This window comes from Pelophylax lessonae, assembly GCF_965119305.1.
Source record: "Pelophylax lessonae genome assembly, chromosome: 7".
Classification (NCBI taxonomy): domain Eukaryota; kingdom Metazoa; phylum Chordata; class Amphibia; order Anura; family Ranidae; genus Pelophylax; species Pelophylax lessonae.
In genome coordinates, this window is record NC_138774.1 from 106,629,187 (window position 1) to 106,654,502 (window position 25,316).

At 41.9% G+C, this 25,316-nt stretch overlaps 2 protein-coding genes across 2 annotated transcripts in view; one reads left to right on the forward strand and one right to left on the reverse strand.

The window, feature by feature from the left end:
* LOC309560740 (endothelin receptor type B-like) overlaps positions 1–25,316 on the forward strand; it is a 476,715-nt gene that overhangs the window by 355,324 nt on the left and 96,075 nt on the right. The window lies entirely within an intron of this gene.
* Positions 1–25,316, reverse strand: part of ZNF185 (zinc finger protein 185 with LIM domain) — a 202,507-nt gene that overhangs the window by 9,729 nt on the left and 167,462 nt on the right. The window contains exons 36-40 of the mRNA XM_082264384.1: positions 17,106–17,195; positions 13,672–13,779; positions 8,518–8,589; positions 4,539–4,619; positions 288–390 (exon numbers count right to left, since the gene is read on the reverse strand). Of these exons, the coding sequence (XP_082120510.1) occupies positions 288–390; positions 4,539–4,619; positions 8,518–8,589; positions 13,672–13,779; positions 17,106–17,195 (454 nt within the window). The remainder of the gene's footprint in view (positions 1–287; positions 391–4,538; positions 4,620–8,517; positions 8,590–13,671; positions 13,780–17,105; positions 17,196–25,316) is intronic.

A 25,316-nucleotide genomic window follows, 5' to 3' on the forward strand; every position in this document is an offset into this window, starting at 1 on the left:
ATCTATCTATCTATCTATCTATCTATCTATCTATCTATCTATCTATCTATCTATCTATCTATCTATCTATCTATCTATCTATCTATCTATCTATCTATCTATCTATCTATCTATCTATCTATCTATCTATCTATCTATCTATCTATCTATCTATCTATCTATCTATCTATCTATCTATCTATCTATCTATCTATCTATCTATCTATCTATCTATCTATCCTATACTGTATGTCCTGCAGTCCAGTTATTATATATGCAAGTTTAGTAGTAAAAACAGGTATTATTACCTTAAAACAATACTCATGGCAGTAGATATTAAGGTGATCTAGCATGATCTTGGCACAGTCTTTGATTTCACGACCACAGTAAGTGCAGGGACCTTCGTCAGATCTAAAAGGCAAATTGGTATGTTAATTGGATTTTTAAAGGAAAGATAGTTGTGCAACTTGACTTATGTACACTACTCACAGTACTCAAAAAAATATACATAGATCACCCAGAGGGTGAAAACACATCAGATCTCAATAGTGAAAAATATCATGCTGGAGATATGGACTGGGTAATGTGTTTGGAACAAAAAGATGCCACATCGTTTGATGGAAATGAAAATGATCAACCTACAGAGGGTTGAATTCAAAGACACCCCGAAAATTAAAGTGAAAAAAATGATGCAGCAGGCTAGTTCATTTTGCTGACATTTTATTGCAGCAACTCAGAATGGTACTCAGTAGTTTGTATGGCCCCCACATGCTTGTATGCATGCCTGACAGTGTTGGGGCATGCTCCTAATGAGACAACAGATGGTATTTCCTCCTAGATCTGGACCAGGGCATCACTGAGCTCCTGAACAGACTGTTATGCAACCTGGCAGCGTCTGATTGACCAAAACATAATGTCCCAGAGGTTTTATTTCGGATTTAGGCCAAGCGAGCATGGGGGCCATTCAAAGGTATCAATTACTTCATCCTCCAGGAACTGGTTGCATACTCTTGCCACAGGAAACCGGGCATTGTCGTGCACCAGGGGGAACCCAGGACCCATTGCTACAGCGTAGGGTTTGACAATGGGTCCAAGGATTTAATTCCAATACCTAATGGCAGTCAGGATGCCATTGTCTAGCCTGTAGAGGTCTGTGTGTCCCTCCATGCATATGTCTCCCCAGACCATCACTGACCAACCACCAAACTGGTCATGCTGAAGGATGTTACAGGCAGCAAAACATTCTCCACAGCTTCTCCAGACCCTTTACATCTGTCACATGTCCTCAGGGTGAACCTGCACTCATCTGTGAAAAGCACAGGGCACCAGTGGCATACCTGCCAACTTTGGTGTTTAGTAGCAAATTCCAATTGAGTTCCACAGTGCTGAGTAGTGAGCACAGGCTACCCTCTTGAAGTCTGTTTCTGATTGTATGGTCAGAGACATTCACACCAGTGGCCTGCTGGAGATCATTTTCTAGGGCTTTGGCAGTGCTCATTCTGTTCCTCCTTGCACAAAAGAGCAGATATCGTTCCTGCTGATGGGTTAAAGACCTTCTACGACCCTGTCCAGCTTTCCTAGAGTAAATGCCCGTCTCCTGGAATTTCCTCCGTGCTCTTGAGATTGTGCTGGGAGACACAGCAAACCTTCTGGCAATGGCACGTATTGATGTGCTATCCTGGAGGAGTTGGACTGCCTGTGCAACCTCTATAGGGTCCAAGTATCACCTCATGCTACCATTAGTGACACGGACCCTAGCCAAATGCAAAACTAGTGAAAAACAGTCAGAAAAGATGTCTAGGGAAACAAATGTCCGGGGCCTCAAACTGTAAAACCATTCCTGTTTTGGAGGTTGTCTCATTGTTGACCATGTAGTGCACCAGTTGTTAATTTAATTAACACCACAGCAGCTGAAACTGATTAACAACCCCCTCTGCTACTTAACTGACCAGATTAATATCCTAGGAGTTAACTTGACTTGATGCTATACTCTGATTAAAAAGTGTCCCTTTCATTTTTTTAAGCAGTGTATATAGTTAGTCAGGTGGAAACAAGACACAAGTCCATCTAGTTCAACCAATAAAAAAGAAAAAAAAATCCTGTACAAAGAGCTAAGGTTTAGAGTTGTTACCCAGCTCCTAAAGTTTCCTATTTACTGGTAGATTTATGTGTGAGAAAAATCTCATTGGTACATTCGACAATCTCTACAGAGACTTCACAAACGCCATTTGATAGTACTTCACAATTTCATTTGCTTTCACCATTCGCTTTTGGAATGAATGTGATTTTCCAAATGATAACCACATACATGGTTAGAAGTTCTATGCTTCGAGAAAAAAACTTCCATCCTGTCCTTTCAAATATTTTTATTGCTACGGTCAAAAACGAACATCAATTTGACTCCACTAACAAATATAGAATAGAACGGATGTTAAGTAAACCAACATTTTCAAACAAAATTCCACTAGTGTAGGGCCAGCTTAAAGAGTAACATCACTTTTTTTGAGGAAAAAAAACCCCCAAAAAAAACATTCCCCTCCGGGTGATCTCTGTACATTGCAAGGATTTTAACAAACTTTGTTTCATATTCCTACCTTTTGTTATTCTGAAGAAATCCCTGAGTGTTTGTGTCTATGTTGTAAGGTAATTTAATGAGAGTAGTTTCTTAATTATCAACCAGCTGCTGCACTTGCAGGGTTCTAATGAGAAAAATTGCAGGGTCTGCATCCCTTTAGGCGTAATTTCCTATTGGGAGTATCTCACAAAAAAATGTGTTGCAGGGGATGCCTGATATCTGACTTGTATTTGTGCAGACTTCTGGGAAAATCAGCGAGCCAATCACACAAGCAGGAAATTGTGTTTCTGGGGTGTGGTCAGTATACATTCTGTGTACAGAACACCTCTAGGTATCCATATTGCCTTGCATTTTACAGAAAATTACAGTGCTGCAGTTAGAAAAGGGAAGGGAATTTTTAATAACATTCAATCACATTATGACTTGTATCGCAATTTTGTACGCTATATTATGTTTTTCCCCATGAAAGTGGAGTTACCCATTAAGTGTGCATTGTGCAAGAGAGTGTCAGTTGACAAAACAGCAGCCATCAGACTTCAGGTGACCTCTTCAATGCTCGAGCTCAAGTGTTCAGCCAGGAACACATGGGCCAAATGTTGGGAGACATTTGCCAGTTCAAAAAAGAAAAAAAAAAACAAAAAAACAGCTGACATTTGGCCCATGTGTAGGTCAGTCTCTCGGACGAGCATGCTGGAAAACCAGCAGCCAACCGACTCCCAATCAGCCAATGGCAGAAAGCACTTATCAGAGTGTTCTGGTGGGGGGAGGATGGGGGAGGGGTGGCGTCCCCCTGTCGGAACACAATAGCTTAGCTGGGGAGATCGCACAGTGAGTACAGCGGCTCAGAGTGGCGACGACAGGTTTTTTTCGTTTTGTTACGTTCAGATTTGGGCTCCAGTAAAAGGTCAAACTAAGAGATTATGCAGTGGTATAGCAGTAGTGTTTTCTCTGTGTCACTTCACTTAACATAAAATGGTCAACTGATCTGGACATGTGCGGTTCGTTTCTTCCTGAATAAATATTCGGACCAATTTGTTGTAATTTTGGATTTATCCCAATACCAGAATTGCAGTATAAAGGACGTTTACTGAATGCTCTAAATAATGAAACTAAATTCATCCAAATTTTGAAAATATGAATTAAAATTCAAATCTAATTTTACATCGAATTCCAGTCGAATTTGAAATGTAAACATGTTTCTGAAATCACAGACTGTGTGTGTTATTATAGTACCATTTCAAAAAAATTGATGTTTTTGTTCAGCCAAAGATGATTTAAAGCATGGGTGTCCAACCTTTTGGCTTCTCTGGGCCACATTGAGTGTACAGAAATTCTCTCGGGCCGCATATAAAATATATACTATTAGTTAAGGTATTTAAGTAATAAAGCACCACCGCGCCTTTCCCCGTGCTGCCGCGCCCCCCCCCCCAGCACTAATTTAACACAACTAGTGGATGATCCCCTCCGAGGCTGCCTCTATGGCCGTGCCCACGACTCGACTTCCTTCCTCCCCAGCAAAAAAAATAAAAAAATTGTCAGGGGGCAGTGGGCCGCATTGCCTGCGGTTCTGGGCCGCATGCGGCCCCCGGGCCGCAGATTGGACATGCCTGATTTAAAGAGTCATTGTAATCATATTTTTCTTTTGTTTGTTCACTTTGGTTTTTTTTTGTTTTTTTTTATTCGAATGTGGCAAAGTTTTCGATTCAACCGATTCAAAATGTATTCAAAATTCATCCATTTAAACGTTTTGAATCGGGAAAAACAAAAAAACAGTAAATTTGAAGAAAATTCGAAAAAGACAAAAAACTAAATTCCTAATACCAATTACCGAATATGAACTCCATGAAGCAACCTAGTTTACCGCAACTCAATAACTAGATTAACAAATCTAAACGTAACAAAACTAATTTTTTCATCATGCACAAAAAACTGAAACTAAAAAACTAAAAAACTAAATGGATTCCCCATATTTCCCTCAGTTTACCTCCTAGGCGCACTGCTGTACAGATAACTGGAACTGCTGCTGTAGGATATCTCAGAGTCACCTGAGAAGTCTGGGAGACTTCTGTAAAAGAACAAGAAAATACACATCAGAATCATCACACTGACAAGGCATGCTTACAAACTATTATCTCAGAAGTCTTTTTACAGTTATAATAGAGCAGTTGGCTTCAGGAAATATAAAAGCGTGTCTCTAAATTCTCTATCATCATCATTGCAGGATTTACCATTAACTTTATCTAGGCACCTGCAGGTTCTGTTATTGGCGTTAGAGATGCTGGGAATATGCCGGGACAGACTTAAAAATTAAAAAACAAAAAATGAAAGAAATGTTCAGATTTTGGGCTGTGGGCAGAACAAGAGAAGAGTGGAAACAAGTAATGCACCGCCCAAGGAAAACCCTCCCCTGCTGCTCAGCTTTCTCTGCATATGAAGCTGAAAGAAAAAATATATTTTCACCATTGATGGGCAGATCCTGCAAGTCCAAGGGATGCCGGTAAAAAAAAAAAAAAAAAAAAAAAAAATGTCCCTCTTTATCACAGGCCTCAAATATGATGGCTAGGTCGCTGCAGTTCCAGTCAAATCCACTGGGTGGCGGATGATTCAACTGTACAAGGCAAAAAGAGAGACAGGGCGCACATCCGATCTAGTGTAACTCCATTTTATTAAAAGTTGTCAGATTTAAAAAAATAGCGGGTTCCATCAGGAACATGGAAAAGAAAAAAGTCTGGATGGCCCCACTCTAGTTTAATCACCTTTATTCCATGTAGTAAAGACGACAAACCATACAGCAGAAGATGGTGAACCAACAGTAACAGCTAAAGCGTTTCACACCTAAACTGGTGCTTAATTATAGCTTGATATGGTAGCTATGATTAACCACTTAAGGACCGCCCAGCTGCAGTTTTACTGTGGCAGGCAGCCCCTCCTGCGCAAACCGATGTAGTACTACATTGGCCGCGCGCCTGGTGCTAGGAAGCGTGCTCACGCCCTCACTGAGCAGCGTGGAGGCCGATGCACGGGGCCGCCGGCCACCCGCCATCAATTCGCTGAGAGAGCAGGACGGTCGGCTGTTGTAAACACAGCTGACCGTTCTTCTCTCTGAAATGATCACAGAGCGCCTGTGATCCTTCTATATAGAATCACAGGTCTCAATGTTAATTTCAAAAGCCCAACCCCCATGCAGTTGGAAACACTCCCCTAGGCTTACATTTAACCCCTTGATCACCCACTGTGTTAACCTCTTCCCTGGCAATATTAATACAGTAACAGTGCATATTTTTAGCACTGATTACGGTAGTAATGTCACTGGTCCCCCCAAAAGTGTCAGTTAGGGGTCCGATCTGTCCGCCGCAATGTCGCAGTCCCACTAAAAATCGCAGATCGCCGCCATTACTAGTAAAAAAAAAAAAAAAAAAAGAAATAAAGGTTTCCCCTAGCTTGTAGACGCAATAACGTTTGCGCAAACCAATCAAAATATGATTATTGCTAATTTTTTTTACCAAAAATATGTAGCAGAATACAAATTGGCCTAAAAGGATGAAACATTTTGATTCTTAAATTTTTTTTGGGAATGTTTTATAGCAGAATGTGAAAAATATATACATTTTTTTTAGAATTACCGCTCTTTTTTTGTTTAAAGCGCAAAGAAAAAAAAAATAAAAATCGCACAGATGATCAATAACCACCAAAAGAAAGCTCTATTTGTGGGAAAAAATGGACATCAATTTTATTTGGGTACAGCTTCTGCCGACCGTGCAATTTTTCGTTAAAGTAACGCAGTGCCGAATCGCAAAAAATGACCTGGTCATTAAGGGGGCAACTTTACTACATGGAATAAAGGGGATTGTACCAGAGTGCGGCCATACAGACTTATTTCTTTTACAGGAGTTATCTTCCAATGGAGACTCCAGTTCTGGGGACAGCCAGGGATTTCTGCACACTGAAGGGATTTCCTGTCACTTCCTGTTTGGCTATCGGACAGGATATAAAGGGAAATCCACCCTCTGGCACACAGATGGCAAAAACAAAACTGATAGGGGTTATAACCCTCCCTTACGCTATCCAAATGAACAAAAAAAATGTGCCTTTGCGACTAGCAAAAACCTTTAACACCCTCGGAACCCTAAGGTAACAATCCTGCATCAGCAGGATAATACCAGCAGGATCACATGACTCAGTTTTCAAAGAACTTCATAGAAATTAGTTTAACTTTTGAAAGCTGACGTTTTAAATGCATGTACTGGGTGTTTCACTTCCAAATTGTATATTTTTTTAGGATGCCTTAACTTTTACTTTAAAAAGTATGTAAACCCAACATTTTGATATTCCTGATCTGTGCCTGCTGTACCATGTACTTGTTTGAAAAAGTATCATGTTCTCTTTGTATTGCTTCCTTTGTGTGAAATCCCTGGTATTCCAGCCAGTCCCTCTGCTTTATTACAAACTGACCACACTAAGCAGGAGGGCACACTGTAGCCGGTTGTCTAGCTGTGCTGGGAACTCTCCTCCAATGAATGGACCTGTACTGCTGCATATCCCCCCCCCCCCCCCCCAGCTCTTATGCAGCAGAGAACAGAGGGAATGTGATCACTTATAAGAAAGGGGAAAAAAGGTGTTTATAATGTTTTTATATCCATACACAAATGTTTTGCCTTTCTATTTTAAACTGAATGGATTGTTTTATAAGGGGATTGTTTACAATCACTTTAGGTTTTCCTATTTATGCTAACTTTACAATAATATGTAAAGAAGAAAAGCACTAACAATTAAATTATCAATACTCATACATACAACACATATACAAATATGTATTACATGTACATTGATCAGCATGGAGCCCCCAATACAAACATGCAAGAAACACCAGCTTACTGTACAATATCTCTGGAAACTATTCGAAATTAAAAAAATCTGAAAATATTGGCAGCTATATAGGCTTCTTTCACACGGTCTGCCTCTGTGGGCGGATCCGTGCTGCTCAGCGGGGGATTGATACACAGATCCCCGCTGAGCAGGCAGGTGACAGCTCCCTCTCCGCGCTGTGTGCAGAGAGGGAGGTGTCAGAGCCCCATGCATCTGTATGGCGGAATTGGATGAGAGCGGGACGCCTGTCCGCTCTCATGCGATCCGATCTTCTGGACGGATGGAAAATAGGGTTTCCATCCATTTGGATTTCACAGACAGGATCAGATGCGAATGGCAGCGGGTGTCAACGAACCAAAAAGAAACAAATCACCGCTCTGAAAGCAGCCAGCTGAGCCGGATGGATCCCGAGCAACTGTGGCAGTCCTGCAGGAATGGGTGCTCACCAAGGTCCGTGACCTGAGAAGTCCATGTAAGTAGAAAAGAGAGTGGCACTTCCAGACCCAGGAACTTGGAAACTTGAGTTTTATTCTTCAAATCAAAGGTACAACATCAGACAGGAACACAAGACAAACTATACAGCAGACGCGTTTCACACCTTGTGCTTATTCATTGCTGAATGAATAAGCACAAGGTGTGAAACGCGTCTGCTGTCCAGTTTGTCTTGTGTTCCTGTCTGATGTTGTACCTTTGATTTGAAGAATAAAACTCAAGTTTCCAAGTTCCTGGGTCTGGAAGTGCCACTCTCTTTTCTACTTACAGCGGGTGTCAGCGGACATGTCACCGCTGACATCCGCTGCCCCATAGGGATGCATGGGGCATTCGTTCACATCCGCTTAAAAAACTGACAGGCAGATCTGATCGGATCGCTCTTGTGAAAGGACCCTAATATGAGTTGTATCTAGGCCATGGACTTGATTTGTACTCACTTACATTTGTACTGTGAAAACTCTAGAATCAGTGCAGTGCAGATGAGACAACCTAGATATGTATCCAGGGCTTAGAATTGGGAGATCTAGATTCAGATCATGTAATTATGGTTATACAGCTGTAGGCCTGACCACTTCATGTATATGATGAATGAAAACACATCTCACCCAGCAGTGGTTGGAGATTTCAGATTCTCACTTGTGTTGACATACTCTTTCACAAAAAGGATTCCTTTATTGCTATCAGAAGAAAAAAAAGACTTGTAATTTTAGGGCCACAAACACATTTACAATCATCAATTGAGCTATGAATAATTACGATAATAAAGAGGTATATTCAAATAACTTCCAAATGGATTTTGTTTCTTCTGCACTTCACTCAGTTTGACTGCTGGATTCTATAATTTCTTCTACAGTTTATAAAATCAGAAATATAACAAAATACAGTCAAGACAGCAGACTGCCAAAAAAAAAAAAAAAACTTTTGAGATGTAGATTATTCCTTTATACTGGATAAATTGTATTTAAAACAAAAAGTCACCTTTGTTGACATGTCAAGCAGACAAAATTGAACAGAGCAGCTTTACAAACAACCAACATTACAAGGATGAAAAAAATCATGACCACTCATTGCCATTTCCAAAGTATCCACTAGGTGGCAGACAAGGTGAACCCGACCTGTGTGTGTCTATGATGACTTTCACACCTGGGCTGAATGTATTCTTGGTGATTTGGAAGTGGTATTTTTTTTTTTCAGGCATTTTACAAGCGTTTTTGCACATGTATCAACCTTCAAGAATTTGTTTTCCGGGCTGGGCATGGGGAGGAGAGCAGTTCTTTAGGAGGAAAGGAATTCTTTAGGTATGAAAACATGCAAAACGCATAGATTGCGCATTTACAGGCACTCCTATGCACATTTACAGGCACTCCTATTGAAGACTATGGAACCAAAATGCCTAAATATGCTCAAACACAGCTCACGTGTAGGACATAGAGCATAGAGTAACTGAGCGTATAACTGTATACTAGATTATTAGAATTATTAGACAATTAGAAAGAATGGAATTCTGCATGTTGAGCATAGTCAGGTGTAGTTAGGAAAAGAAATAGAGTGACGCTCAAGTGTGAGTATGGGTTTAAAGCAAACACATAAAACACTGTTGGAGATGTAATTTCACCAGTATATGTCTCTATAGGAACACTTTCTAGTTTTAGAAATACTCATATTTGTACCAGGTGATGAATAAATATAGTATACTGATAATGGCGCATTTTGACTGCTCTCTCAGCCTGGCCATACATGGTGCAAATTTCTTTCCTGCAACCACGGTCAGTGTTTATCACTAGCGGCTATAGCCGCTTCTTGTGATAATCGCAAGTGTATCTAGCAGGATGGTTGTACCCAATTTGATCAATCAACTTGGTACATTCAGTCTGCCCATTATGTTTCGAATCTCGGCTGGTTCCTGTTGAACCCGCCAAGATTTGAACCATGTATGGCCGGCCTAAAGCAGTTGCCATTATGAATGGGTGCTGCTAATTATAACACAAGCCAGCAACAGGAGGTTCGTAAAGTATGTAAATGTATGTGTGATTTGTAGTTCAACTACACAAACACATCTACTGAAAAGAAAAAAAACTGGAGAAAAACACAAGACTACACAGCTGTTAGAGAAGAAATATGAGAGTAGAGAAGAAAGAAGAAGATAACAGATAGTCTGGTATGCCCTTTGAATGTAAATCAGCATCTTGACATCTCGTTTTTTTTCCATCCCATACATTATTTATTGCCTATTTGATTTGCCTGCAGGTAGCCCATGTAATAACATTGGGACGCAGTGGCTGTACAGACACAGCCACCTATCCTAATGGGACAGGCGTGTGGGTGCAGTTGAGCAGACCATCACGGTCTGTGTCTGTACAGCTGTTGTGCCTGTTCTGAAATTAGGACGAGTGGCTGTGTCTATATGGCAGCTGTCAATAGAGGACGAGTGGCTGTGTCTATATGGCAGCTGTCAATGTAGGACGAGTGGCTGTGTCTATATTGCAGCTGTCAATATAGGACGAGTGGCTGTGTCTATATGGCAGCTGTCAATGTAGGACGAGTGGCTGTGTCTATATGGCAGCTGTCAATATAGGACGAGTGGCTGTGTCTATGTGGCAGCTGTCAATATAGGACGAGTGGCTGTGTCTATGTGGCAGCTGTCAATATAGGATGAGTGGCTGTGTCTATATGGCAGATGTCAATATAGGATGAGTGGCTGTATCTATATGGCAGCTGTCAATAGAGGACGAGTGGCTGTGTCTATATGGCAGCTGTCAATATAGGACGAGTGGCTGTGTCTATGTGGCAGCTGTCAATATAGGACGAGTGGCTGTGTCTATGTAGCAGCTGTCAATATAGGACGAGTGGCTGTGTCTATATGGCAGCTGTCAATAAAGGACGAGTGGCTGTGTCTATATGGCAGCTGTCAATATAGGACGAGTGGCTGTGTGTATATGGCAGCTGTCAATGTAGGACGAGTGGCTGTGTCTATATGGCAGCTGTCAATGTAGGACGAGTGGCTGTGTCTATATTGCAGCTGTCAATATAGGACGAGTGGCTGTGTCTATATGGTAGCTGTCAATGTAGGACGAGTGGCTGTGTCTATATTGCAGCTGTCAATATAGGATGAGTGGCTGTGTCTATATGGCAGCTGTCAATATAGGACGAATGGCTGTGTCTATATGGCAGCTGTCAATATAGGACGAGTGGCTGTGTCTACGTGGCAGCTGTCAATATAGGACGAGTGGCTGTGTCTATATGGCAGCTGTCAATAGAGGACAAGTGGCTGTGTCTATATGGCAGCTGTCAATAGAGGATGAGTGGCTGTGTCTATATGGCAGCTGTCAATATAGGACAATTGGCTGTGTCTATGTGGCAGCTGTCAATAGAGGACGAGTGGCTGTGTCTATATGGCAGCTGTCAATAGAGGACGAGTGGCTGTATCTATATGGCAGCTGTCAATAGAGGACAAGTGGCTGTGTCTATATGGCAGCTGTCAATAGAGGACGAGTGGCTGTGTCTATATGGCAGCTGTCAATATAGAATGAGTGGCTGTGTCTATATGGCAGCTGTCAATATAGGACGAGTGGCTGTGTCTATATGGCAGCGGTCAATAGAGGACTAGTGGCTGTGTCTATATGGCAGCTGTCAATATAGAATGAGTGGCTGTGTCTATATGGCAGCTGTCAATTTAGGATAAGTGGCTGTGTCTATATGGCAGCTGTCAATAGAGGACTAGTGGCTGTGTCTATATGGCAGCTGTCAATAGAGGACGAGTGGCTGTGTCTATATGGCAGCTGTCAATATAGGACAAGTGGCTGTGTCTATATAGCAGCTGTCAATATAGGACGAGTGGCTGTGTCTATATGGCAGCTGTCAATATAGGACGAGTGGCTGTGTCTATATAGCAGCTGTCAATATAGGATGAGTGGCTGTGTCTATATAGCAGCTGTCAATATAGGACGAGTGGCTGTGTGTTTATGGTAGCTGTCAATATAGGACGAGTGGCTGTGTCTATATGGCAGCTGTCAATTTAGGACGAGTGGCTGTGTCTGTACAGCCATCGTAACTGTTCTCAAATTAGGATGAGCAGCTTTATCTATACTGCCTGTGCGCAAACGAGAACGAGTGGCTGTGTCTGCATAGCTTCTGCAGCCCAATAGACTTACATTGGCTGGCTGCGCCCTGCAGCTAGTGGCTCAAGCTGCATAAACAAACCATTCCTTCATGGTGTACGTGCCCCAGCCCCCCTGTAAATGAGGCCTATATAAGCAGAGTACACAACACTTTAGCATAGCTCTCAACTGTCCCTGATTTCGAGGGTCTATCCCTTATTTGGAGCAAAGTCCCTTTGTCCTCCTCATTTGTCCTTCATTTTGGTCTGATCTATATAGTTGTATATAAAATGCACTTATTATCTTTCAAAAAGTGTTTCCCAGTGCTAAACTTTTCATCAAATTTCTGAATTGCTGCATTTGTAAATGCAAAAGCCAATACTACTTCCAGGAGTAGTAGTGATAAAAAAAGCACTTGTGTATTTAACTAATAACTTTTTTTGTAGAATTCCCCTTTAAGGGGGCATGGTGTGGGGGTGTGTCCTATGGCGGAATACTTTTGCTAATAGGTATCCCTCGTTCCCGTCTAAAAAAGGTGGGAGGTATGCTGTAGGCAGACTACTTTTCCAAGCATTTTAAACCTGTAAGGGAAATTTTCATGAGGGAAATATGGAAAGGAATGTGAAATGAGAATTCTATTTAGAGAGTCAAAGCCAAAGTAAATAAAAATACTGGAAGAAGTGTCACTTTCCTTATTGTCAAGGTAACGCAACACATTTCAGGGATTTACATTCCCTTCTTCAGGGCTAAATGAGTTGTGTAAACAGAGCAGCAGGAGAAGAAAATACTTAACAAAACAATGTTTTGGCAGAGATCCGGTATGTATGGAGCGATGTAGGAGATGATTATTCTTTGTGAAGTGACCACATTGCTCAGGAAAACAGTGATTGTGAGTGCTTACCCAAAGAGAAATTTGCAGACAGCCAATGCTGGCCTCCTACTTCAATACGTTAAACTGACACAAGCATGGGGGTTATAAATAAAGAAAAGTCACAGGTACTTTTTTGCATACTTGTTCCACGTCAGCTTAAAGTATTGAAGCAAGCCTGAATCTCAGACAACTAAAGCAATTTCCATTCAAAGGGCAAATTTCCAGACTGTCTGTTATCTTCTTCTTGCTTCTCTACTCTCATATTTCTTCTCTAACGACTGTCAGGTCTTCTATTTTTCCCCAGTTTTTTTTTTTTTTTCTTTTCAGCAGATGTGTTTGAGGTCAGAAATGGCAATCTCCATGTTTATTATATGACTCCCTGTTAAATGCAATTAAAAAATGTGCACGAGATTGAGGCTCAGTAGTGTTCCAGATTACCAAGGAGGTACGTATGCAAGCAGTGACTGGCTAACCACCGGTGAACATTTACTTCGAAGCATGGGGCAGATCATATAACATGGGTGATTCTGCCTCTGGAGACACTTCAGTATCACAAGTGAAAATTCTGCTGCTGCTGCTGCCTAAAATGCTGCTGAAATTGTCACTACCAAAGAATCAGTGATAAAGTAACATATTGCTTTTTCTCCCAGCGATTCTGTAGGATAAAATAAGTTGAACTTAAGGCAATTTTTGGCACCAGGGAGGTGAAAAGTGCAGAATTGTCCCTGTGACATTCACCTAACAGATGGATTTTCTACTGCGGTGCTGTAGGCCTTTAGAAAGTACCTTACCTGGAAGACTGAGGATCATACGGACTTGTGTCTCCATAGGAAGAATCGTCATATCGTGTTTCCACTGTGGTGGTAGTTGTAACATTTTCCCTTGAGCTCTGGACAGTTCTGAAAATAAGAATTTCCAGGTAAAAAAACTTAATAACAAGGGTAGAACAAATACATTAGCGTATCCTAATAACACACATAGAGACAAATAATCTTTTTAAAATATATCTAAAGCCAACTTTTTTTCCATTTTGGATAAAGTATGGAGTGAGAAAAAAAAAAACCCTAGCTTCTTTTTTCATATGTGTATCCCATTGGGGAAATTTAACTTCAATTCCTGTCCTGTGGACAAGAGGAAATTGCTGCAAAATAAGATAAATATCATCTTAGGCAGCTGTCCTTATGGAAAGATTCCCCCTGGCACCAGGACAAATTGAGAGCATCAGAGTTGTATAAAGTACTCGAAACCCATACTTGAGTAAAAGTACAAGTGCTCGATCAAAAAGTGACTTGAGTAGAAGTACTAAAGTATTCAACATTTTTTGTACTTAAGTATTGCAAGTAGTTTTTTTTTTAAATTTTGCTACTCAAGTACTAAAAGTAAAAGTACCAGTAGTTTTGAAAAAAAAATTCTACTCAAGTACTAAAAGTAAAAGTACAAGTACTGTGTTATGTAGTTATTAAATAAAGAAGTCAAAAGTTTGAACATCATATTGTTTTTTATTATTTCAAATGCAGCTTTTATTTATACATACAGTAGCTTTTATTTCCGTATGCGCTGATAATACACATGTTTTGAGCTTCATGGAACCTGCCATCTACTGTTCTGGCAGTGGTAATTTTTATAATTGTAATGAGTAACTATGCAGCACAAAAAAAAAAAATATCGGAGTAGAAGTATTGAAATCATTGAAAAAATGTAGTGAAGTAAAAGTGGAAGTAGGAGAAAAAAATTCTACTCTAGGAAAGTACAGATACCGCCTTTCGGTACTTAAGTACAGTAGTGAAGTAGTTCTAAGTTACTATACATCTCTGGAGAGCATAAACCTCTCCAGAAGGGACACAGCAATAAAAATAGATTGTTGTTCTAACCCTTCACCACTCTATTCAAAATTTTTTGTAAAATTTGATTTTAAAAACTAGCAGACCAATTTTCAAAGATTACCATCACAAGCAATTTGTATTTTTAGAAAACACTATTCTAATTAATGCAAAAACATACTGTATGCATGCTGATAGCCATGCAAATATAAATCATACATGCAATGACTACTTTAGGATTGAAAATAAAAAGGTTACAGGAGAAATATTCCTCCATCTTGAAAATAATCCATGCATTACAACAAAATCAAAAAGGTCAAATTTAGAAAGAAGTGGCTAAGTGACTGGCATTCTTGTCTGACAGCGCTAAGGTTCATGGGATCGTTATGGTTGTAAAAAAAAAAAAAAAAAAACACAAAAAAAACATGCAAATTACGATTTTCCTGAAGAATGTACATTCTTCCCTGTGTTTGCATGGGCTTTCACTTACATTCTGAAAATAGAATGTAAACTGGCATCTGACCAAACTGCTGTGTAAAAAAACATCTCAATACTGGGAACAATAGTAACAATGAAATCTAGTCATCCCCATAGGACTCTTTTGCAATTTTCATTTTACTCTTTGGTATTGAATATATTTCCCGTTTACAGGCCTGCTATGGCTTTCAGGACTCGTTTTACTTTAAGCCGGCCATACAAGGATCAAACTTTGGTTGCTTCAGCAGGGACCGGCTGAATTTCAATCCATGTATGGGCACCCTAGTTATATACAAGTCAATCAATCGATCCACTTGTGTACAACCAGCTTGTTTTTTCCTTAATTAGTGGTGGCAACACCAAGCATTGTGTTTTGCCGGCAGGGAAGGCTCCCCGCTGGCAGAACACATTAGCGCTGCGGTAGGGATTCCCCCATTAACACTGACTTGTGTTGTCCGTGGAATCGACCACCTTTCGTCACACATGTGGTAGAAGGAAAGCAAATTGCATAATCTTTGGCTTGCTTTACTATATGGATCATCTGACAAATCTGCAGGAAGCAGTACTTTATAGGGTGATCATGTTGCAGCACCAGGCACTACTGTCCCTGACTATAGCAGGCCATACATTATGCAATCTTCTTTTCTTCCACTATGGGATTTTCATGTCAAGGTTTACTTAGCAAATTACTTTATATAGTAAATCCAGCTTTGGATATAAAATCTTTTGATGTCCCTGCTCTGTCCCAATGCCAGGTCATTCCGTTTAGGCAAAGCTCTCTCCTATGGGCCCATCACCACACTGGGGTACCTCACTGGACAATAAGAGTGGAGAAGGCAGGAAGGAGTGGGCAAGCTTTGACACTACAAGGAATAACCAAAGCATTGCCCTATTAGAACTTAGGCCTTCTGTTGGGTTTTTATAAATGTATGTGCATCCCCCCTGCTTGTGTTTCTACCCTCACTTCTAATTACAGATAGCATCAAAGGAATTTTTCAATGTGTTGAGAAAAGGTCAGAACCCTTACATATTTTTGCTTACTTTTTTTAAATTACTGATCATATGCTAATTATTTAATTTCTATTTAGTTTGATTTTTGTAGCATTGTAAAAGAAACAAATATTACAATTTTAAAAAAGCCTTTATTTTATTTGTAAAAAAATAAAAAAAATAAAAAATTTGGCAAAAAAATACTGTATGTTTGGATTTTCAAAAAAGAGACAAAATGCACAATAAGGGCTCTTTCACACGGAGCGGACCGCATTGCGGCACTTTTTTTTTCACGGATCGGATGACACTTGTGTCATCCGCTCCGTATGTCCGCATATCATCCCATCTGTTTGCGGATGATATACGGACACAATGTATGTCTATGGGCATTGCGGATGTCAGCGGATGACACCGCTGACATCCAATTTTGCATCCGTTTTTTAAACGGGACGAAAATAGGGTTCTGTTCCGTTCCAAAAAAACGGAACAGAACTGAAAGGATGAAGATCGGATGTCAGCGGATGGTCATCCGCTGACATCCGCAACCACATTGACATACATTATGTCCGTATATCATCAGCAAAAAAATAGGATGATATACGGACATGCGGAATGCTCATGTGAAAGGGCCCTAAAATTTACACCCATGGTAATACTGTCTAAAGAAATCCTCGTCACCCCCAAAAAACAATATAGGTGCCTCAGTATCATAAGTAATGACAAAGCTATAGATCCATAGGGGATATACAGATATGGAAAAGTAAATGGTTTTAAGAAGTACAATCCAATTCATGGCTGTAAATGACTTTAAGTTAATTGCCTAATTATGCATAGATACTATCTGGATTACAAATACATTATTTAATAGTAAAAGTATTTTAGGAATGGGATTTCTTCATGTAGACTTCTTTATATATAGATGCATGCTGTTCTCCTACCGTGTTGATCTGGTATTGCGGTCTTCCAGATAATCTGTGTATACAGGATCTGTGGAGCGAGTCGTAGTGACTGTCGTACGTGAGCTGGATCTAATTCAAAGGTAAAGTCGAAGATGTTACAATAAGATCTATGGTATGTACGTACTTATGTAATCAACAACCATATTGTATACAGTATAGATTTAAAGGGTCTGCGTCATGAACCAATACATCTGTTAGATTAAGTTCTGATAGCAATGGCTCATGAGTGTTCTAATTCAAGAACAGTGACTCCAGGATAGGCAAGAACTGTAAGTGACTCTCCGAAAATAAAAGTATTATTAAAGTTTAAGTGTTTGTTATCCCAACATTTCACATTCCTGATATGTGCCTGTTATACCATGTATTGTGGTAAAAAGGATTTGTTCTCTTTGAATTGCTTCCTTTGTGTGAAATACCTGGTGATCCTGACAGTCCCTCTGCTTTCTTATTGCAAACTGACCACGCTAGGCATGAGAGCACATCGTTCCCAGTCTGGTCAGTATTCTGGCTGTGCTAGAAGCACGGCTGGCCTGTCCTCCAATGGCCAAGACCTGTGCTGACATCCCCTGCACAGCTCTTATACGGGAGGATTGGTTTATTGCTTTCTCTGCCTCCTGCTGACACCCCCCACCCCCCTGCATCTCCACCCAGAACAGAGGTTATGTGATCAGAAAAAAAAAAAAAAGGTACTATCTTATCTTATCCATCCATCCATCTATCGCCTCCATCTATCGTCTCCATCTATTGCCTCCGTCTACCGCCTCCGTCTACCGCCTCCATCTATCGTCACCATCTATCTTATCTGTCGCCTTGCACTTCTATTTTAAACTGAATGGGTTGTTTTAGCAGGTAAGTGTTCACATATACTTAAGCATTATGCCTAAGGCAGAGTTGTATATATTTAATGGAGATCCTTACATTCATATTTTTTCTGTATTAACCTCCGATAATCCTCTGCACCACAGGCCTTAGAATGGAAGAGGGCTACACTGGAACTCTGCAAGCCAATCAGACTGTAATGCATTGTACAGTGCTGCAAAACTACTACAGAAAGCTTGCCGATAGACAAAAAAAAGGCCAAGATTATGCCATGAACATGCTGACACTAACTCACTATCCAATCACAGGTTACAGCAGATCCTGGACCAAGCGGTTTTGCTCTAAATACAGAGTAAACAGGAGGTCAGGGACCAGGCTATGCTGTCTGGTTGGGGAGGCTGAATGTCAAGAGTAACTGAACAAAATGACAAATCATTTGGCATGTAAAGCAGTATAAATGTTTTACCTGCCACAAGTATTCAATCCAACTATACTCTTAATTTCTTGGCTATAGTTCTGCTTTTATCCAATAAGCCCCTTCCCTAAATACCTGTTGCCATTACAGCTTGATTCACACTGGATCATAGATAATAACTATAATTGACACCATACCTACCCATAAAAAAATACACTAATTTCTTAAAACTGTTTAGGTGTATACCTTCTCTACTATTTTCTATATCTATTCCAAAACAGAATTTATATCTATTCTAAAATGAAATATTGGAAGGAGGGTGGAAAAGTGGGCATAATTTGACCACTGTCTATGTGGCTCAACTGAGTGTATAGGAATATGTCTAGTGAGGAGGAAGGGTGGAGGAATGATTAGAAAAGGTTTCCAAACCTTGTCTGTCTCTGCAAAGTAAGCAGAGACGGACCTGTCATCCGCCTGCTCAGCGGGGATCGATCCCCGTTGAGCAAATACGGAGTCCGCCGGGTGGAAAGTCCGGGTGAAAGGACCCTTAGTGTGGACCCGGCTTAACCTGTATAAAAAGCATCTGTGTACTTACCTATTCCAATCTGCTCCAATCCACTCACTTTTTTTTATGAAGGTTAGGCAGGATAGGTAGGAGGAGGGGGGAGGGAACATTTTTAAGAACAGTTATAGATATGCTATTTTTTTTTTTTTAGGTTTAGATACATTTTAGAATCACTTCTTGATGATAAACGCAGCAAAAAAACAAACCACAGACTACACTTTTCCCATATCCCCAGCATTATGTCAATGTCAGCCAGTAAACAGACAGAAGTCATTTAATAATCTGCAGTGTTTGGAATCTTCTCTTTCTCTGTCTCCGGGATGATGTGCGGGGGTCACACGAGGTAGAGTAATTGGAAGGACAGTGAAGTAGAGGGAGATGGGCAGACTCCTAATCACTGGTGACAAGCTGGAGACAACTGAATAGAAGAGTCCTGGAGAAGAGCACTCCGGCCCCCAACTGTACATTAACCCCTTGGTTGGCTTGGAAAACCTAACCTACATTGGTCTTCATTTATCAAAGCAGAAAGAAGAATTGTTCTGGTTCCTCAGCATATCCCCAGTGCACAGAAGAATCTGATTGGTCTATGGGTTATGAACAAAGTCATTTTTTCACACTCCTTTGATGCTCATGGCATCTCTCTGCAGTATTCCAGTGAACAGTACAGGGATATGTAGAACAAGGTACTCATACACTATATTACCAAAAGTATTGGGACACCTGCTTTTCACACATGCCAGTCTTAGTCTGTAGGGTTTAATATTGACTTGGCCCACCCTTTGCAGCTACAACAGTTTCAACTCTTCCCGGAAGGCTGTCCACAAAGATTGGGAGTGTGTCTATGGGAATGTTTGACCATTCTTCTAGAAGCACATTTGTGAGGTCAGGCACTGATATGGCCAAGAGGACCTGGCTCGCAGTCTCTGCTCTAATTTATCCCAAAGGTGTTCTCTCAGGTTGAGGTCAGGACTCCACCCCAAACTCGCTCATTCATGTCTTCATGTATTTATGGACCTTGATTTGTGCACTGGTTATGTTGGAACAAGAGAGGGCCATCCCCAAACTGTTCACACAAAGTTGGGAGCATGAAATTGTCCAAAATGTCTTGGTAGGCCGACGCCTTAGAGTTCCCTTCACTGGAACTAAGGGGCCAGACCCAACCACCGAAAAACAACCCCACACCATAATCCTTCCTCCACCAAATGATTTGGACCAGTGCACAAAGCAAGGTCCATAAAAACAAGAGTGAGCGAGTTTGGGGTGGAAGAACTTAACAGCCTCCACAGGGTCCTGACCTCAACCAAATAGAACACCTTTGGGGTGAATTAGAGTGGAGACTGCGAGCCAGGCCTTCTCATCCAACATCTGTGCCTGACCTCACAAATGCGCTTCTGGAAGAACGGTCAGTCATTCCCATAGACACATTCCTAAACCCCGTGGACAGCCTTCCCAGAAGAGTTGAAGCTGTTATAGCTGCAAAGGATGGGCCAGCTCAAATTTAGAATCCTACAGACTAAAGTGGGGTTCACACTATAAGAAAATCGGGTGAACGATCGTCCGATTTTCCTCATGGTTTCACAGCGAATTGGAACCCATGAACAAAAATTTGTATGAAAATTCTCATACGACAAACGCTTTTTTTTTTTGTTGTTTATTTTTTCTGATCATGTGCAGTCTTTCTTTTCTTATTTTTCTTGCACAAAAATCATAGGAAAACAGAACACATTAAACGAAAATCGTTCATTTTTTCCCGTGAGAGAAAAATTTTGGAGTTTGGCCCTTCGAGAATTTTCGTACGAAAATTCTGAATCGGCCTCAGAAAGTTGTGTACGAAAATTCTTTGGAGGAAAATGTTCGCCCCATTTTCTTATAGTGTGTACGAGCCTTAAGACTGGAATGTCATTGAAGTTCATGTGCGTGTAAAGGCAGGAGTCCCAATACTTTTGTTAATATATTGTATGTGTACGAATCCAGCACAGGCCGTATTCTGTTTCTGGAAGAGTGAACCTCAAAGTTTAGCTATGCTGATTATGATAACTTGGAGCCAGCAGATGATATACCCTTGTTTGCCATAGGCACAACAATGAACAACTAATCATAGATTTACGATATATTGCTCAAGAAAGATTGCTTGATACAACAAAGAAAAACATATTTGGTTCCATTCAGTTGGATATTCTGTCATAACCGATTGATCTTTTGCAATAAAAAAAATAGTAGTTTATTTATCAAAATTATCACTTTGCATCAGTGGCGTAACTAGAACCGCCAGGGCCCCGATGCAAGAAACCATAAAGGGCCCCCCGGACGGGGCCCTTCCCTCCCAGCCTGGTGGCGAAATGCCAGGGCCGGTCGCAAGTGCAATGTTTGTGTGGTAGTTCTGCCATTGGTGTCAGTAGTTTTTTATTTTAATTAAAATTTTCTAGCATTTGCTTTATTCATTTTTTTCTTTTTTTTTTTTTTACAATATGGATGGTAGGAAGATGACAGGGGTGGGATGGTAGGAAGATGACAGGGGTGGAATGGTAGGAAGATGACAGGGGTGGAATGGTAGGAAGAGGACAGTGGGGATGAAGATGACAGGGGTGGGATGGTAGGAAGAGGACAGGGGTGGGATGGTAGGAAGAGGACAGGGGTGGGATGGTAGGAAGAGGACAGTGGGGATGAAGATGACAGGGGTGGGATGGTAGGAAGAGGACAGCAGGGATGAAGATGACAGGGGGTGGGATGGTAGGAAGAGGACAGTGGGGATGAAGATAACAGGGGTGGCATGGTAGGAAGAGGACAGTGGGGATGAAGATGACAGGGGGTGGGATGGAAGGAAGAGGACAGTGGGGATGAAGATGACAGGGGTGGGATGATAGGAAGAGGACAGTGAAGATGAAGATGACAGGGGTGGGATGGTAGGAAGAGGACAGTGGGGATGAAGATGACAGGGGGTGGGATGGTAGGAAGAGGACAGTGGGGATGAAGATGACAGGGGTGGGATGGTAGGAAGAGGACAGTGGGGATGAAGATGACAGGGGTGGGATAGTAGGAAGAGGACAGGGGTGGAATGGTAGGAAGATGACAGTGGGGATGAAGATGACAGGGGTGGGATGGTAGGAAGATGACAGGGGTGGAATGGTAGGAAGATGACAGGGGTGGAATGGTAGGAAGAGGACAGTGGGGATGAAGATGACAGGGGTGGGATGGTAGGAAGAGGACAGGGGTGGGATGGTAGGAAGAGGACAGGGGTGGGATGGTAGGAAGAGGACAGGGGTGGGATGGTAGGAAGAGGACAGTGGGGATGAAGATGACAGGGGTGGGATGGTAGGAAGAGGACAGCGGGGATGAAGATGACAGGGGGTGGGATGGTAGGAAGAGGACAGTGGGGATGAAGATGACAGGGGGGGCATGGTAGGAAGAGGACAGTGGGGATGAAGATGACAGGGGGTGGGATGGAAGGAAGAGGACAGTGGGGATGAAGATGACAGGGGGTGGGATGGAAGGAAGAGGACAGTGAAGATGAAGATGACAGGGGTGGGATGGTAGGAAGAGGACAGGGGTGGGATGGTAGGAAGAGGACAGTAGGGATGAAGATGACAGGGGTGGGATGGTAGGAAGAGGACAGTGGGGATGAAGATGACAGGGGTGGCATGGTAGGAAGAGGACAGTGGGGATGAAGATGACAGGGGGTGGGATGGTAGGAAGATGACAGGGGTGGGATGGAAGGAAGAGGACAGTGAAGATGAAGATGACAGGGGGTGGGATGGAAGGAAGAGGACAGTGGGGATGAAGATGACAGGGGTGGGATGGTAGGAAGAGGACAGTGGGGATGAAGATGACAGGGGTGGGATGATAGGAAGAGGACAGTGAAGATGAAGATGACAGGGGTGGGATGGTAGGAAGAGGACAGTGGGGATGAAGATGACAGGGGGTGGGATGGTGGGAAGAGGACAGTGGGGATGAAGATGACAGGGGGTGGGATGGTGGGAAGAGGACAGTGGGGATGAAGATGACAGGGGTGGGATGGTAGGAAGAGGACAGTGGGGATGAAGATGACAGGGGGTGGGGTGGGGTGGTAGGAATTTTACATACCCCCCCCCCCAGCTTCACACACCCCTCCATCTCCATACACACACCTCCCCCTCCCACCCCCACAGTTTCACACAACCCTCCATCTCCATATAACCCCCCAGCTTTACACACCCCTCCATCTCCACCCCCTAGCACCATACCCCCCCCCCCCCCCTTGCAAGTTAGTATTATAGTAGTTATAAACATCACAGACCTCAGATCGGCACCTGTTGCAGAGTGGAGAGAGCTGGTCCCGCCTCCTCTCCTCTGTGTACTGTACAGGAAACACACAGGGAGGGGGAGGGGCGGGTTCAGTGCTCGTCTCTGCTCTCTGCACTCACCACACAGGCAGCTGGGGAGAGAGACAAGCTGGCAGCAGCTGCCGTGTGTGTAACTCGCTGAGGATCGGGGAGCTCCGGTCTCAGCTGCGCTTGCCGCTCATCCTTTCTGTACATACAGGGGGCCCCTGCAGCATGGGGCCCGGTCGCCATTGGCGACCCCTGCGACCCCTGTATGTCCGCCCCTGCTTTGCATTATCGAAGGCTTCATTCACAGGAGCGCTGTAGTCTGTACAGCCTGAAGGAGTGCCTTATTTATGCAACTCGCTGTGTGCAGGAATCCCATGTTTTCCTATATACACACAAACACAGGGTGTGATTTACTAAAACCGGAGAGTGCAAAATCTGGGGCAGCTCTGCATGGTAGCCAATCAGTTTTCAGGTTTTTGGCAAAGCTTAACTGAACAAGCTGAAGTTAGAAGCTGATTGGTCACTATGCACCAGATTTTGCACTTTCCAGTTTTAGTAAATCTCCCCTGCAGTCTCTTGTCTTAATGTGACAGGCGTGCAGGTTCGGGTGATGGAGTGACAGTGTGTGTTCGTGCACTTGTGACATGAAGACAAGTGACTATGTCTGAACAGCAATGCATCCCCATAGAGAAACATGGACTGTCTGCACACAGCTCTAGCCACATAAATTAAGCACTCTGTCACAAACCACATCGTCTGTGTGAGGCCTTATTTTAAAATTTGTGAATCCTCATTTTAAAGGTCATTATAAATAAAGTGGTTGTAAACCTCTGACATGAATTTTGAACAAAGTATACTGTATCCCCCTATAGTGTGCACTTGCCTCATTTAAGAGCACTAAGTGTCATTTCTGTCTGCTGCTTCATTCCTCTGCTATCAGCATGAATCCCTTTTAATAAGTTTTCCTGGCACCAAGAGAAAAATGGTGACAGAGGAGGGATCTCCAGATGACTGACAGCCTCAGATCCGTTCCTGTGTGAAGGAGGGTGTGTCCCCCAATCAGCTACCAGAGCTCTCGTCACTGGTGTCTGCAGAGTGTACTTTCCGCTCTCTGCCCCCCTTTCTTCGGAACTTTCAAACAAGTTTTACAATTCTGGACTTGAAATGGGTGTATTTTTATTATTATACAGGATTTATATAGCGCCGACAGTTTGCGCAGCGCTTTACAATATGAGGGGAAGACAGTACAGTTACAATACAATTCAATACAGGAGGATTTAGAGGGCCCTGCTTGTTAGAGCTTAAAATCTAGAAGGTGTAGCAAAGATAAGACTACATTTTTTATCTGTGTATCAGAGGCCAATTACTTCACTTGGTATATGTAAGGTTTACAACCACTTTAAAAAATCTCATTGTTATATATGGCCAGAGATGTATAGTAACGAAGTAGAACTACTTAAGTACTGTACTTAAGTACCGAAATGCGGTATCTGTACTTTCCTAGAGTAGAATTTTTTTCTCCTACTTCTACTTCACTACATTTTTTCAATGATTTCGATACTTCTACTCAAGTATTTTTTTTTGTGCTGCATAGTTATTCGTTACTTTTAAAAAAATTACCACTGCCAGAACATTAGATGGCAGGTTTCATGAAGCTCAAAAAAATGTGTATAATGTCATTTGTAAATCAGCGCATACGAAAATAAAGGCTGTGTATAATAAAAGCTGCTATACCAAATCTTTCCAATAAAAAGAAAATATGAAACAAACAAATAAATGGTGCTACAGCGCTTAAAGTGCATCAATAAACTACTAACAAACACAACTTGGCTGTGTGAATAAAGTACCTGTGCAATCAATATAATATCATTGTTGCCCCCAGTGCCCTGCCCACACTCCACACAGTATCAAAAATAAAGTGACATGAATGTGCTAAAGCCTAAATGCAGTAGAAATAATTATTCCCACAATGTAACAGTAAATTCAATTCATATAAAATATGACAATAAATCACAATAAAATAAGTTATGAAATAAGTTAGGTCAGGTGCGTGCAACAAGTTGAAGTGTGTAAACCTATCTATA